The following is a 16,118-nucleotide window of genomic DNA, read 5'->3' on the forward strand; positions in this document are numbered from 1 at the left end:
GAAGGCATCTCTCATGTTGCATCATAACAGATCTCTTATGCCTGAAACACAGGCAAGAGGGCCTCCATTGCTGATCTAAGTCAAGGAGCTTCCCACCACCCACCCAGGTTGATGCTGGATTTTATCATATTTAGTAGCTACCCGTGTGTCTTGGGTACTGTTCCCCACATTACTACACAATCTCACCATGTGACAGCCACTGCTATGTAATGATTATAAAGTGGCTTTTCCACATAGCTGCATGTAAGTAGTGAAATCAAGACGATGATGATGATGTTGAAGAATATGTGGTTTGTGTATTTCTTAGTCCAAGCAGGTTTCAAAGCACTATGTTAGGTGTGCCCAAAGCATGCCCAGTAGGATATTTGATTCCCTTTCATTGAGGAGCAGATTGCCACATGAATGGCAATCTGCTTTGGAGTGCAGAGGGGCTGGTGTTCAAGAAAGACAAGATCACAGCCCTTTTCAGTATAAGGAAATAGGTGTGTATTATATTGGATCCTGGCCAGGATATATAAATAATATACAAAAATTTAGAACAGAATATGCAATATTTCATAATGTAAAAATTAATGGATATTTAATAAACAGATGTGTAATTGAGAATGTGGTTCGTTGATCCTGCAGTTTCCCTCCTCTGGATATAATGACAGAAGTGGCATCGAGAGTTGTAAAGGCTATGAAAAAGCATAAATCATCCCCATCTGTACAGCTGGAGGCACTAAGAGTTATTTTACATTTTATGACTTCAGGTAAGAAAATGCATGAAGAATATTTGCTTACATCATAATCTAAATAAGCAACTAGAAATAAGGAGTTAATGAGCCTGCTGCCTAGTCATTTTGCTGTATGGCTTCTCATGAAATAGTGATGGAAATGAAAACTTAATCAGTTTCTGCTAATAGGAAGCCAAGTGATTTTATGCAGGGGAAGGGGGCTTGTTGATGTAGGAAATATACAAAGTTTTATATGTTTAGGTCCCATTGGTTTATGTGAGAAAGGTTTAAGTATGTGCTGTACTTAACTTTCCCATTGAAATTAACGGAAGTTATAGGTGTTTTGACTTTAGATGGATTCTGGTTGTAATATGTACTTATTCAAAGTGAAAACATCAGACCAATGCATATTAATTCACAAATGCAAATTAATCCATAATGTGTCACATACCTGTTTTAGTTCAAGTTGCAAAGACATGCACTAAAAATACACACACCAAGACACAGGAAATTCTGGGTCTGTGGTTCTATATATATTTAGCGTAAGTTTCATTTCCACTTTTTCACCTGAAAGGGAAATACAAGTGTTTGTGTTTTGTTGCTTGCTTGTATGCCAATATTTGTGCAGGTTTGTGTGGGGCTTATGAGGTAGACATGTGAAAGTTGTTGACTAAGGATTTAAGACTGAACTATGGGAGTGTTTGCAGACCATGGAGTGATTTGAGATTGGTTTAGACTAGAGTACTGATGTGTTTGACACACTTGCATCCATCAAGTAAGGGTGTGCGTGAGTGAGATTGAATGGAAAGTATCCTTTGTGGTTAGATTAAGTTTTGTGTGTGCAATACAGGTAACCGGGAATTTAATTGGATTGATTTGCTTAATAGTATGATTGATTAGTGAATGGTGGTTTGCAAATGTGAGTTGATTTTCTTTTGCCTAACAGTCAATCATGTATGTTATTTAAAAAGATGGAACTTAGAGCTCCTAGTTCATTTCTCATTTGTAGTATTTTACGTCCTGACATTTAAAGGATAATTTGTTTAGCTGTTTATTGTGATGCACTATATTTCTGTAGCCAGTATTTATGTGCAATGTTTATTTTGATACTAAAGAAGATACTTTGTTAAGTTGCTAATTGTGTCTGAATAGAATAGAAAGATTATGCTGTAATCTCTCAGCATGTTTTTTGGAAGTGAGTTTCGCTGAACACAGTGGGTTATTTATGAGTAAATATGTTTGGGGTCAGGTTGTTTGGGTAAAAAATAAATAAATCCAAAATGAACTTGGTAAACTTGGTAACTATCTGGTATAGAAACCTGCAGCTTTTTCCATTTTGAAAATGGGAAATATTCAGTGGTAATTTATCCCTTGGAGTAGCTTATTTAGCCTGCATTTTTAGTGTGGCATCTTTTCTCATGACTGAGTCATGAGAATGCTCTAAATACAGTAATTTAATTTAACAGTCATTGATTTTGGCATATTACAGCCAGTGATGGGGTTTGCTTTCCTTTCCTTTATTCATTCAGTGTATGACTTGCTAGCTGAAGATCTGCTTTTTTAAAATGCTAACATTTTGTAGGGTATAGAATGTGTGAAATTGAACACTAATGATCTGATCCTGTGGGTGTTTATAGAGAATAAGATGCCCCTGGTTTGAATGGGACTTGGGTCTGCAAAAGCATGTTTAGAACTAGGCGCACCTAAATCAGAAGTGAGGCTATGGTAATTTATGTTCCAGGAAATAATAATAAATTTGTAATAAGTTGCCAAACTCCCTCCTCACAGAGTTGCATCTGGCACCTTCATTATATAGTTGACTTGCAACTTGTGCAAGTGTTAGGTTCTGGGGATTGTGTGTAAAGCTGAAATTGTGTATAGCAAGAAGAACCACAGAACTGCCACTATATGGTCATCCCTGCCTTTCTAAAGCTGTTTAGAGACCAACTAAGTTTGTTCTGGGTATAAGCTTTCGTGTGCATGCACGCATTTTCAGATACGTTTAACACTTCAGATACATTTAACACTGGTATCTGAAGAAGTGTGCATGCACCTGAAAGCTTATACCCAGAACAAACATAGTTGGTCTCTAAGGTGCTACTGGACAATTTTTTTATATATTTTGACTGCGTCAGACCAACACGGCTACCCACCTGAATTTCTGAAGCTGGCACGCCAAACAGGCCTTGTCCCCCACATAAGACAAAGAGCCTTTAAGTTCTCTGTCTTGCTTTCTGGGCTTCTGGAAGGTCTCATGCAAGCTCTCAAAAAAGACCTTCCCAGAGTCCAGTAAGTTAGCCATAGAGCTTTGAAGCTCTCCACCTTGTGTGTGTTTAATTTGTGCAGTTGCATGCTGGCCAACCACCATGCACGTAAAGCATTAAACACAAGTTAAATGCAAGTTGCAAGTCGACTGTGCAGCTTTTAGTACGTGCTGAAAATGTACCTCTTTATTCTGGCTTTTGACACTTGAGGTCTATGTTTTAGGACCCTTCTTATTTCTGTGATTTAAGTTACTTTGAATTGTTTTTAATACTGTGTTTCAGTAGTTGTAAACCACCCTTGGACCTTAGGATGAAGGGCAGGTTATTAGAATTATAATAATCATTAATAATACTAGTTACAGATAGGTAGCCGTGTTGGTCTGCCATAGTCAAAACAAAAAAAATTCCTTCCAGTAGCACCTTAAAGACCAACTAAGTCAGTTCTTGGTATGAGCTTTCGTGTGCATGCACACTTCTTCAGATACACTGAAATAGAAGTTACCAGACCCTTCTATATAGTGAGAAGGTGGGGAGGGGTATTACTTATCACCAAACTTAAAACCATGGAGAAACCTGGTCTGAACAAAGACCTTGGATTCTTATCTCATTATACATGACAAAGCCATTTTTCACCTTTTCACCCCTTGCTTTTTCCTGTAAGACCTATTGCAGTCATTAAGAGTCGTCAACAGGCTCATCACAGCTATCTGCCAATCACCCATTCCCACCACCCTTCTGAGTAATACCCCTCCCCACCTTCTCACCATATAGAAGGGTCTGGTAACTTCTATTTCAGTGTATCTGAAGAAGTGTGCATGCACACGAAAGCTCATACCAAGAACTGACTTAGTTGGTCTTTAAGGTGCTACTGGAAGGAATTTTTTTTGTATTAATAATACTGTGTATTGTCTTCCCCAGCATACCATAAGGCACTGATAGATTGACCTTTTTTACTTTTGAAGATATCAGCAAAATAAAATAACAAATTGCAAAAATTGTTATATAAAAAGAGGGAGGGAGAAACAAACAGCTGATTACTTGGTCTGTAATACTCAGAGAAATTTAAAGTGAAAATATTGGGCTGTAGATTCATTCAGATAGATAGATAGATAGATAGATAGATAGATAGATAGATAGATAGATATCATTGACTCATTTTAACTAAGTATTTCTTTTTACAAGGAAAATATTTTGGCGGTTTTTATGTTACAGGCATGCTGAAAAAGCAACCAAATAATTCTGACTTGGGAGATACAGAGTTGGCGCTAATGCTGAAAGTGATAAAAAACCAATGTTTGTTGCAAGGTGCTCACTCATTAGTCCTTGATGCTCTCAACACGGTATGACTCAATTTTTTCCTCCCATGGCAAATTCCCTCTAAATAATTTCAGTCTCGTTTTCCTTTCAAATCAAGATTTCTTCTGTTTCTCTCTACTCAAGTTGGAATGTTCCGTCCATATTTAAAGGGTAAAACATAAATTGTAGCCTTGTGTATTGAAATGTAGATTTATTCAACTACACGGCATAATTGTCATTTAATCATATCACTCACTTATTTACCCTGGTTATTTGAAGTCTGTAATTCTCATCTGTCACTTGGAGCTCTCTGAGGACATGATCCAGAGCTTTAACGTACTGTTGCACACATTTCTGGCAGTGCAAGCAGCATATCACCAACAGACCCCAACCTCTGCAAGGAGATTGGATGCTGCCGGGCAGTTGTGCCAAGTAGTATTCCATCTCTTAGGCATGTCTGGATTTTGCCAGTGCTTGTCTTCCTGTGCTGGTCTGAAGGGCATTAGTGCAGTGATGCAGTGGTGATGAATCTCAGTGAGCATTGAAGAAGTCTTCCAGAATAATAGATGTTTTTAAATGTAACATCTGATTCTGCATTAATTACAAAACTTAGTAGAAATAACTTAACTGTTTGTTTTTGCTTTTTCCATATAAGATAACCATACTTTATGTGCATGTTTTTGTTTCTAGTTTATTGGAAATCCTGGTATTCAGAAATGTGGATTTCAGGTACTTTCTTCTGTTGTGGAATGTTCAGGTGCGCTAGAAATGTTGACACAGCAAGGAATGACAGATACCGTACTCCATACGCTACAGATGTATCCTGATGATCAAGGTACAAAGCAAGATGGGACTAATTGCACTTAATTGCATCTTGCATAACTTAACTGCATCTAACCCAGTCCTCCTGCCCTAATGCAGGACACCCAGTGGCTGAAGCATCTCTGATATTTGCTTGTTCATCCTTGCTTGAAGGGCAATTTAAGGCCTATTTTATCAGCTGCAATGAGACAAATGAAACAAAAGCCACCCGAAACATCAGTCTAGAAGCATGTTTTTAACAACAGAAAACAGAGTTTCAGTTTACTTTGTTGTGTTAAGGGCTTTCCATGTTCCATCAAGCTCCCAAATGCTGGGAAATTGCAGCTGTTGAGGACCATGCCCTGAACAGCTGTGTTGTTTAGGCAATATTTATATGGCATGGTACCCTATTACGTGGTTAACTCCCGCTTTACCACTACCTTGGAGCTGGATTGCTCTTAATGCCAAAGTGATGAACCCCAATCCCAAATATGTCTGTTTACTGGGATCGAAACATGAATTCTATGTGCAAACTGAAAGTACCATTCCACATTAGAAGTGGCCCTTAACAGCTGTGATTTCCTGGCACTTTGGAGCTTGAATGGAGCCTTAATATGCTTAATCAAAAGTTTTTTTCGCTGACCAGATTTAATTATTTTTTTTTTAAAAAAAGGGAATGGAGCAAGAAAGGAAGAAATATATTTATTAATAAGAAATTGCACACCATTTAGAAGAAAAGAATTCACATTCAGCAGATGAGACACACACAGAGCCATGTGGTTTGCCCAAAAATCTCCCTCCCACTTTCTTCTGAAAGGAGCTCCTGTGTTTTCAAAGCTGCACCTCTACCCTGCAGCCACCTGCACATCCTCTGGAGGGTTGGAGACCCTCTGGAACAGATATGGGAGGAATGTGGGAAGAGAGGAAGGGGAACTCCCTTGTGTGTGCAGAGTTCCACTTGTAGAATGTTGTGTACAATAGGAGCAAATAGGAAAGACACTATTCTGTGTTCAATACCATGCATTTATTTCAATATTCCTGATCTTCCTTTCCCTTTTCTCTTTCCAGAAATACAGTGCTTAGGCTTAAGTCTTCTGGGATCCTTGATTACAAGAAAGATATTGTGCATTGCAATTATACAAGTTCTGGCGGCAATCTTGGTTTCTACTTTACGGCGCTTTAGGGAGGTTGTTGAAATACAGGCACATGTATGTAATGTGTCTGGTATAAAAATCCAGCACTTTTCTGTTTGGCTGGGAGGCTTCTTTGGGGAAGGTTGCTTTCTGAAATGTATTTTCATATTAGGTTTTGAATGTAACCACATTTAGTGGACTGTAATTCTGTGTCTCACTGCTGGTTTACTCATGACACTAGGTCATATCAACTCGAAACTTATTTTGTTTTAGATCTTACAGCTACATCTCAAATCCCTGTTGTAGCCCTTCTCATTATACCATGCTCTATAGTTGTTTCATGCACAAGTTGAACCCACCTCTTTTTGTGATCACCACCCATTGCCCCTTTCCCTCAAAACTCTTTTTTGGCCATATTCTTCTGTCTCTGAGAATATCGTTTCTCCTGAAATACTTTCACTTGTGACTGTGAAACAGCTAAGACAGTTTCATATTTTACATGCCACACAAATGATTGCTGCTTCAGATGTTGGTTTAAATTTACAGTAATCTTGGTGATCTGCAATTTCCCATTACTATCTCTGTACCATAGAGAAGCATGTTTTCATGGCTCTCTTCCTGGGGTACATAGCCTCTCATTCACTGATACGTATGGCATTTCCAAGAGCATGAAAACTGCATCATGAGAATTTTGTGCAAATGCAGAAAATTCATTAACCAAACTAAGTTACTTTTGTGGAAGTAGATGTATACCACAAGCATGTTTGCTTGAGAACAGGTTTCATACCTTCTACATTCATTTCCAAGTAAGTATGCTTAGGATTGCCACTGTGTAGTTGCTGTCCAGCTGCAGTATACCAGTGCATAGATTCCAAGTATTGTCCATGCATGTATGTACCAGAATTTAGGTCTTCTCCATGAGGGATTACCTAAAAATTACCTTCTGGTGGATGGCAAGTGGTACTAGAAAGTGAAATGGAGGAGTGGTCGTATGTCTTGTCTTATTAAGACCATATTTTTTTAGAGCTGAGCCGAAATATCTCAGAAAACATGTTGTTGACATTTCTTATCCCCCCCCCCCCCCGAAAAAGCCATTGTTGTTTGGTTGTGGATGTGGTTTCTCTTGTGAATGTTAATCTGCTATCTGCTATCATTGTGGGTGTTGAATGACACCTGGTGGTTGAAGGCAAAATTGCTGTTCACAAGAAAGCTTCCAACCTCTCATGAGCTCTTAGTTTTGATTTTGTCTTCACCATTATCATTGATTTTCAATAGCTATTTGTATCTCCACTTCTTACATGCTTGTTTCCCTAGTTTGTTAGCCCTGTTTTGTCCTCTTTTGTTCCTTAATAAAAAAAGAGGCCCTTCTTCCTCTGCTCTTTGCTCAGCATTGCCACTTCAAACTGCTAATACTTCCCATCATTCCACTCCACGAGCTGGGAATCTCCCTCCTATTAAAAAACAAAAAACCTCAGCCATGAGGAAGGTAACACAAGATTCCTCCATTTCCCACAGGTCCCAAGAGTTATTGTCTCCCTTGCCAACATCACAAGCTTTCATTGCAATTAAAAAGTTGGGGAAATTGCAAGAGCAACTACTGAAATGCAGCCTTAGTGTCAGGATAAGACCTCAACGTCAGCTGCAGGAGGGGCTGGAAACGGAGGCACTTCAATGGACCCCTCTAGCCCTTCTAGTCAGTCCTTCACTTCTTTTGGGCTCGGGTACCAAAAGGACCACCTCCTGTGTGCCGGGCTCCTTACACGTCAGTTTCTCTGAAATGCAGGTAGGAGGAAGAGATGGAGGAGAAAGGGAGCTCCAGCCCTATCTCACAAAATGTCTAGCACACATACCTCAGATGGCTCAAGAAGGACAAAGGGGGATAGCTCCCAAAAGGACTGAGGACTCTTTTTACTGCCCAGACTTTATCTGAGAATTTTTCAGGCTTCCAGGGGGCTCAGAGCATTTCAGATTCCTAACCCAGCTTTATCAGTTATTACTGCCCTGACCACTGCCTCCCAGCTTCCAATGCAGGACCTGCCCTTTGTTCACCGGCTCCTAACCCTTCCCTTGCTGCAACAGCTTAAGGCAGTGGTTTCCAACCAGTGTGCTGTGGCCCCCTTGGGTGCCTTGAATGGTGAACAGGGATGCCACGGGCAACACTGGCCTCTGTCCCCCTTTCCTTTCCTCCCTCCTCTGATGCCCTCTTGCGTCTCGCCTCTCAAAGGCTTGCACAGCTGTTTGTTGCAGCAGCCCTGGCTACAAGCTCAGCGGGTGAATGGTTCCTCTGGGGCTGGCCAGAGGGTGCTGGTTGCCAGGAGCCGAGGTGGCCTTGAAGCAAGCAAGCAAGTGGGTGAGGGAGCGCAGCCAGCCAGTCCGCCAGCCCTTGCTGTTGGGAACGGACAGAAAAGTCCCAGGCCCCTGTGGGGCAGTGTGAGGAGGCAGCTCTCTTTGGGGCGGGGCAGCTCAGAGACCAGGGCATCAGCAGTGGCTACCTGGTCTCCCAAGGGAGAGGAGAGGAGGCTGAGGGAATACTCCACAAGGGAGGGTGTTTGAGAAAGGGTGAGAGGCTGCCAGCTCTGCAGACAAGAGGTGACATAACTGGGCTCCTGAGCCCCACAAGGCTCCCTCAGAAAGAATGTAGTTGGTCAAGGGAGCCATGGACTCATAAAGGTTGAAAACTTCTGGCTTAAGGAGGTTTTGCTGTCAGATTTCGCCACGGAGCTGGCTTCTCATCTTTCTCTTATTCCTGCACTGGCTGTTTGTTACTTATAACCCAGCTCTTCCTTCTTCTGTGCCTCAGCAGCAACCTACTTTGAACTCTGGTGAAATAGTCCCTCCACTTTCTCTGCTCATAAAAAAGGTAGAGGATTTTGAGAGGCCATTTTACCCAGCTTTTAATTTTTCCTCCTATGCTGCCTGTTTACTGTTCAGTGTAGAGAAGCTACCTAGCTGGAAAATATTTATTCTGTAGAAAGAGTAATCATACACATGATTTTTTTTTAATGTGTAAAAACTTATGTACTCCACCTCTCCCGTTGTTTATGGAAGCTGCAGTTTCACTTCTAATTTGCTAGAAGTCTGATGTGAAAGATAACAACATCTTTGACATGCCATGGTTCTGTCTTGTCAGTGCAGGAATCTTCTGTTCATGTGCACCAAGGCTTACTGTTCAATTCTGCCCTGTGGCAAAATTGAACAATATGATTAAGGGCTCATCTAACATTTCCATTTGCGCTGCACTTTCAAGCACAGGTCTAGGATTTCCTGATCTGTGTCCAAGTGGTTATTGCCATTTGCTCCAATTCAGCAGTAAAACACTCTTGACACGGACTTGGAAACTGCAGACCTGTGGCTAGAAATGTGGCACAAAAGGAATTGTGGATGAGTACCAAAATATTTTTGGTCCTATTTGTCATTTGGTCTGAAGGTTTGTTGTTTTCTTGAATGTGTTTAGCAATATACTATTGACTGTTGTCCTAACCATTTTGATTTCATTTTATCTGTAGGGATTTAATGTGATTATAAAAATACTTGACCTGTCACCTTGTTTTGCAAAGCTGTTAATACAGGAGTCATTTGATACAGCCATTTTTTATCAGATGTCCATGTGTTTCACTGAGCAAAGAGACCAGCAGGTATCTCATCTTTCAGTCTTCTCTTTTCCTCTGACCTTCTCCCTGCTCCTTCCCCAGAACATTTAATGCGACATGCTCTGGAAGATGTTCACCCAGTTTCAATTGCATGTCTTCTCAATTTAGTTTCAGAGTCTTTGTTGTAAATGCTTTGCTAAAATAGCTGACAACGATGATTTAAAAAACCTGATGTTGGAGAAAGCCTGTGCTGAGTATAATAGCATTATGGTTGAATGCTTACTCTTGCTGGGAGCTGATGTGAATAAGGAGACAAAGAAAAACTCTTTAATCTATCAAGTACGTATGTTAAAATATAATTATTTGCATCAGTTTGAAATATGTTTGCCTGGCCTTTTTAAGAAAAACATCCTGCAGAAAAAGCTGAAACACAGATGCATCTGACACCATACTGAATACACAAGAGAAAAATTCTTAATAGTTAATTAAGAGGCTGCCCTTTGAAAAACTGATCACTTGGCTCCAATCATGTCAAACACCCTAAGCATTCATGAATTGCATATAAGTATGAAGCAAAGTCAGTTTCCATCCTATTCCTCAAACCTTCTGTCACACTTTAGTGTGACCATTGACTAGAACTCAGAATGGTGCTACACAGGCAGCAACAAGCTTGAAAAATCTAGAGAAACACTAAAGACAATGAACAAGCATAGCTCCCAACTCCATAATGTTCTGGTTTACTTTCCAGTTCATTCTCCTATTTGAGTGACTGCCTTTCATTTTTATAGAGGAGCACCATTGGATTGCTCTTAAATGCACGATGGCTGGCTCAGCCATGGCCAGAAGGGTTTCCCAGAGGCTCTTGAACAGTAAAAACCTTACTACTGCATAGTCATGTGGGTTTTCTGGAAAATTACAGTAATTTTGCATAGTTAAGAAACTGAAAACTTCGAAACAGGCATGTTTGCCTAATATTAATTTGCATTTGGCATGCATGGTTACTTATGAAATGAAAAGTGTTGATGGGAAAAGAAGACACTAGAAAGCAGGGGTGCCAACTTGTCCCCCACATTGAGGAGGCACAGTCATGTGATGTGTCACATGATGCTTCCCGGCGTGCACCAAGCAGGGGCAGGCTGCACAGAGGGCGATCTCTGCTCATCCCAGCCTCATACCAGGAGCCAGGCAGCGGCTGGGACAAGCAAGCGCAAAGGTCACCCTCTGCACTTGTCCTAGCTGCCGCCTGGCTCCTGGGCTGCCGGGTGGAGGCTGGGGCCGGGGTACGCAGAGGGCACCTGGCGGCAGCAGGGGATAGCGGCCCCCTCAATATTGGGGGGCAATGCCCCTTGCTAAAAGATAATGGCGGAATTGAAGCCTCCTTTGCCCCAAAGGTGTGTTTGTGTGTGTGTGTGTGTGTGAGAGAGAGAGAGAGAGAGAGAGAGAAAGAAAGAAAGAAAGAAAGAAAGAAAGAAAGAAAGAAAGAAAGAAAGAAAGAATTGTAGGAACAGGAGACACACCCACTAGCTTGCCAAAATTATGTGCCGTTTGCATTAATCATCTATTTCTCTTTCATAGATTTGTGAGAAAGGGAGCAATCCCAAATTGGTAGAACTGCTATTAAACGGTGGTGCTCGAGAGCAGGATGTTCGGAGTGCTCTCACAATCAGCATCAAGAAGGGAGATAGCCAGGTCATTAGCTTGCTCTTAAAAAAGCTTAGTCTGGATTTGGCCAACAGCAGCATATGTCTCGGCGGTTTCTGCATTGGCAGAATTGAACCTTCCTGGCTTAGCCCCTTGTTTCCAAGTAAACAAGGATCCTTCAAGAAACAAAGTAAGTGGCTGTAGATGTTCATGTTCAAGTACAGTATGTATTGTTTGTTGTTACCTGCATGGCCCAACTACATATAATTTTCAGCTTGTTTAAAGCTAGTTCCTTCAATAAGCAGTGTAGGCCCCTGATTTTTCTTTGCCATTGATTTAATCTGTACAAATTGCTGGAATTCAAACATGATTTGTAACAGGCCATGTTTTACCTCCAAAGTTCTGCCCAACCCAAGTTTCCTGGCTTTTTATGTAGGAGGTTAATAGTTCCAGGTATGTTCCTTATTCACAGTATTGTAGCAACACTGGTGCATTCTTTCACATTGCGCCGGTTCAGATAATCGTAACTTGACTTAGTAAGCCATGGTGGGAAGCCAAAAATTAGATAAACAAGAAGAGTTATTACCAAGTCTTTTATTCAGTATTCACAGAGAGAGGCTTTGAAAAGTGCCTCTCTTGCAGTAATGGCATTGCTCCGAGTAAAGCCCCACTCCCTCTGTCTCTCCTACATATTGAACATCATCCCTACGTTGGCTGATCTGTGCTTTCTGCCTATGAGCTTTCTGTTCTCCTACTATCTATGCCTACTGGGTTCTGGGAGAAGGGGGTGGGTCTGGAATGCTTTCTAAAGACACTGAGTTTGTCAGATATCTCTCCCCTGGTGCTTTTTCTTCTTCTAACTCCTCTCCTAATACAGTGGTGCCCCGCAAGACGAAAAACCCGCTAGACGAAAGGGTTTCCATTTTGGAGGCGCTTCGCAAAACGAATTTCCCTATGGGCTTGCTTCGCAAGACGAAAATGTCTTGCGAGTTCCTGCGGGGGTTTTTTCCCCTTCCCCCCCTTTTCCTAAGCCGCTAAACCGCTTAACAGCTGATCGCTAAAAGCCGCTAATCCGCTAAACTGTCAATGGGTTTGCTTCTCAAGACGAAAAAACCGCTATACAAAGAGCCTCACGGAACGGATTAATTTCGTCTTGCGAGGCACCACTGTATTTCCCAGCTTCTCCCCTCTGCAGCCTCTGAACTATGACCTTCTGCAAACCACTGTTGTAAATCTATGCTGTCTTCCTCTTCTCTGGGGGGACAGTCTCCACCATTCCTCCTCAGACCAGTCCCTGACAAGTAGTAACCATAATTTCTTGTTTGGGATTAAATGGGGAACTATGGTTAATTAGAGACTTCTTGAAACAAAAAAAATTCCTTCCAGTAGCACCTTAAAGACCAACTAAGTCAGTTCTTGGTATGAGCTTTCGTGTGCATGCACACTGTTTCAGATACAAGTAGTGTGCATGCACACGAAAGCTCATACCAAGAACTGACTTAGTTGGTCTTTAAGGTGCTACTGGAAGGAATTTTTTTTGTTTTGACTATGGCAGACCAACACGGCTACCTATCTGTAACTAGAGACTTCTTGGTTTAATCACGGTTCACAAAAGGGCAACAGACCTGTGCATATCTCTTCTTATTAACCAAATGCAACTATTGTATATATACTCTGTCCAATGCAAGTTTTTTTTTGTTTGTTTGTTTCCTGCCCATTAGATGCAGGCTCTGCGCTGGCCAGAATGGTGCTTAGATACCAAAAGAAAAGCAGCTATGAGGACCAGTCAAGTTCTAGTTTTGAAGAGAATACTGATGAAAATATAAAGGAGCAGCTTGATGACTGGGATCTTCTTCCTGACCATTTAGTCGACAGTGTTTTCTGCTTGAGTGATGGTATAGATAGTGAAGGTATATTTGCTAGATTAAATGAAGGATTTGCCACTCCATTACAATCTTTTATCCAAATAATTTTTATTGGTTTTCATGTGAATACAAGAACAACATATAACTACAGTAACTTGTCCAGTGGTACATTCTTATTAAGTTTCATATGCAGTACACAAGCAATACCTTTATTTATGCATTGTCAGTTCAAGATCAGAGATTCTTGTGTTGTGGGTGGAATAAAAGTATCTTCTGTCTCATTTATAAAACAAAAGAATGGAAGCCAAGTCTCACACAAAATGTCTATCTTTGAAGTGCCTTTAATTACCCTTCTATGGCGAGTAAGGCATTCTGATAGAGGCACATTCCAAATATTATTTACCCAGGTTTCAATGGGGATTTCTATAGGTTGTTTCCAGTATCAGGCTATTGTCTATCGGGCTGCTGATAATAGAAAAAAAATTCTAAGTCCCTGCATTTAAGATTATTTAAATTTGAATCTAAAGATAACAAGGCAAGAGCTGAATTAGGTGGACGGGATTGCTGCGTAATTTTGGAAATAGTGTGGAACACCTTTTTTCCAAAAGGAGTATACCAATATGCAACTCCACCATGCATGAAGATATGAGTCTATCTCTTCAGCCTTTCCAGCATAGGGGAGAGATGGTAGTGATTATTTTGGCTAGACATGATGGAATCCAGTGCCAGTGAAATATAATTTTAAGAGAAGCTTCCTGCAAACTCCATTACAATCTTAGCCTTCAATTTGTAGCCTTAACCTGACCTGTTTGACTGTTTGGCACAAGTGTACCTAGCTACCCTGTATACAGGGGTCTTGCATAGGGCTAAGGCTCCTAGTAAGGGAGCATGTTCTTGCAGTTATCCATTTGCTGCTGGCCATGGTTAAGAGTGCAAGGACGCGGGTGGTGCGGTGGGTTAAACTACAGAGCCTAGGACTTGCCGATCAGAAGGTCGGCGATTCGAATCCCTCGCTCAGCCCCAGCTCCTGCCAACCTAGCAGTTCAAAAGCACATCAAAAAGTACAAGTAGATAAATAGGTACCACTCCGGCAGGAAAGTAAACGGCGTTTCCATGCGCTGCTCTGGTTTCGGTGTTCCGTTGCGCCAGAAGCAGCTTAGTCATGCTGGCGACATGACCCGGAAAAACTGCAGACAAACACCATCTCCCTCGGCTTGTAAAGCGAGATGAGCGCCCTAACCCCAGAGTCGTCTGTGACTGGACTTAACTGTCAGGGGTCCTTTACCTTTAAGGCTCCTAGTGCTACTCCCTCCCTTCTCTAACAGTGTTCTATGAACACAGTCCCTTGTATTCGCTTTTATTTTTTATTTGTTGAAATAAAAATGAACTTAAAAGCACAAATGATTTCTCTGTATGCACACATATTCACATATTCACACATGTACACCTGAGTTGAATGTGCAATGTAGAGGAGGGGGGGCGGAAGGTGGGTGAGAATTATGCTTCTGTAGAAAATAAAAAAGGAATGACTGTTCGGATGGAAAGATAAATGAACTGGGCTTGTCGCTTGTGCACCTCTTTATTTTGTTTGACCTTATAATGCTGCTGCTGCTGCTGCTGCTGCTGGCAGAACTGAATCCCACCAGAGAAAAGTTGCTAAAATATAAAGTCACTTCCAAAGTTTAGTATTTGAAATGGTGACCACAAGTCAAATCGCCCTGCATGAGATGGAATGGAAAGGATAGTAGGAAAGGGTATCCAGAAAGTGACAGCAGCATGGAAAATCATGAAGTTAAAGACTGTGTTAAAAGGAAGCTTTTTGAGAGACACTGAAGGATAGTAGATTCTATCCAATAAGAAAAAAAACAGCAAGAGAAACCAGTATAATCAGCAGGATGTAGTCAAAGGGCACGGGAAAAGAAGAAAAGGAAAACAGTACAGTTGTACCTTGGTTCTTGAACGTAATCTGTTCAACTTCTGAAACATTTGAATACCAAGGCACGGCTTCTGATTGGCTGCAGGAGCTTCCTGCACTCAAACAGCAGCTGCGTCGGACATTCGGCTTCTAAAAAATATTCGAAAACCAGAACACGTCTGGGTTTTCGGCGTTCGGGAGCCAAAATGTACAAGTACCAAGGCGTTTGAGAAGCAAGGTATGACTGTACAGAGAAATAGTATCTGCTGTATGTGTAAATTCGTCTTCATAAATGTTAACATTTATTATTATTTTTTATTTTTTTATATCCTGCCCTTCCTCCCAAAGGAGTCCAGGGTGGCAAGTATCAGTTCCTGCTCCTGGTGTTGTGCTGGTGACATTTCTGGCCTGTAGGCTTCTATTTGTTTGGATTCTTGGCTTCAGTTTATGTAGCCATTCTTGCAATCTCATTTAAACCCCCTTTTTGCCTCAGGGAGTGAAAACTCAATTATCGTGAAGAAGAAATCCAACTCCGTGGCTGTTGCAGACATCCACAAAGACAGGGCCTTGCAGATGTGCTCTCAGACCCTGAAAAGGAATTCCAAGTCTGTGGTAAGAAAAAATAATCAAATGGGTGTAAAGTCACATTAGATGGTTTATGTTGTAAACCGCCCTGCAGTTTTTTGATGAAGGGCAGTATGTAAACTGAATGAATGAATGAATGAATAAAAGGTGTATCTGTAAGTGGTAAAGGGACTTCTTTAGCTTTTTGTCTCTTGACTCCTTGTCTAGGGAAAGGGCAGGATATAAACAAATATCATTATCTACATACATAGCAGAAAGAAATGCAATAACTATAGCATAACAGTGCATTGCAGCTGAGAAATTTGTATAAGA

At 41.1% G+C, this 16,118-nt stretch overlaps 1 protein-coding gene across 2 annotated transcripts in view; it reads left to right on the top strand.

Annotated features, from left to right (window-relative positions):
- The window catches only part of LRRK2 (leucine rich repeat kinase 2), an 81,272-nt gene that overhangs the window by 26,986 nt on the left and 38,168 nt on the right, over positions 1-16,118 (top strand). For both annotated transcript variants that reach the window (XM_083701234.1, XM_083701235.1), the window contains 9 exons: positions 628-752; positions 4,193-4,320; positions 4,967-5,111; positions 6,146-6,285; positions 9,717-9,845; positions 9,969-10,139; positions 11,376-11,631; positions 13,163-13,351; positions 15,715-15,833. In XM_083701234.1, the coding sequence (XP_083557360.1) occupies positions 628-752; positions 4,193-4,320; positions 4,967-5,111; positions 6,146-6,285; positions 9,717-9,845; positions 9,969-10,139; positions 11,376-11,631; positions 13,163-13,351; positions 15,715-15,833 (1,402 nt within the window). The remainder of the gene's footprint in view (positions 1-627; positions 753-4,192; positions 4,321-4,966; positions 5,112-6,145; positions 6,286-9,716; positions 9,846-9,968; positions 10,140-11,375; positions 11,632-13,162; positions 13,352-15,714; positions 15,834-16,118) is intronic.

The sequence above is a fragment of the Podarcis gaigeae genome (genome assembly GCF_964106915.1).
Source record: "Podarcis gaigeae genome assembly, chromosome: 10".
Lineage (NCBI taxonomy): Eukaryota > Metazoa > Chordata > Lepidosauria > Squamata > Lacertidae > Podarcis > Podarcis gaigeae.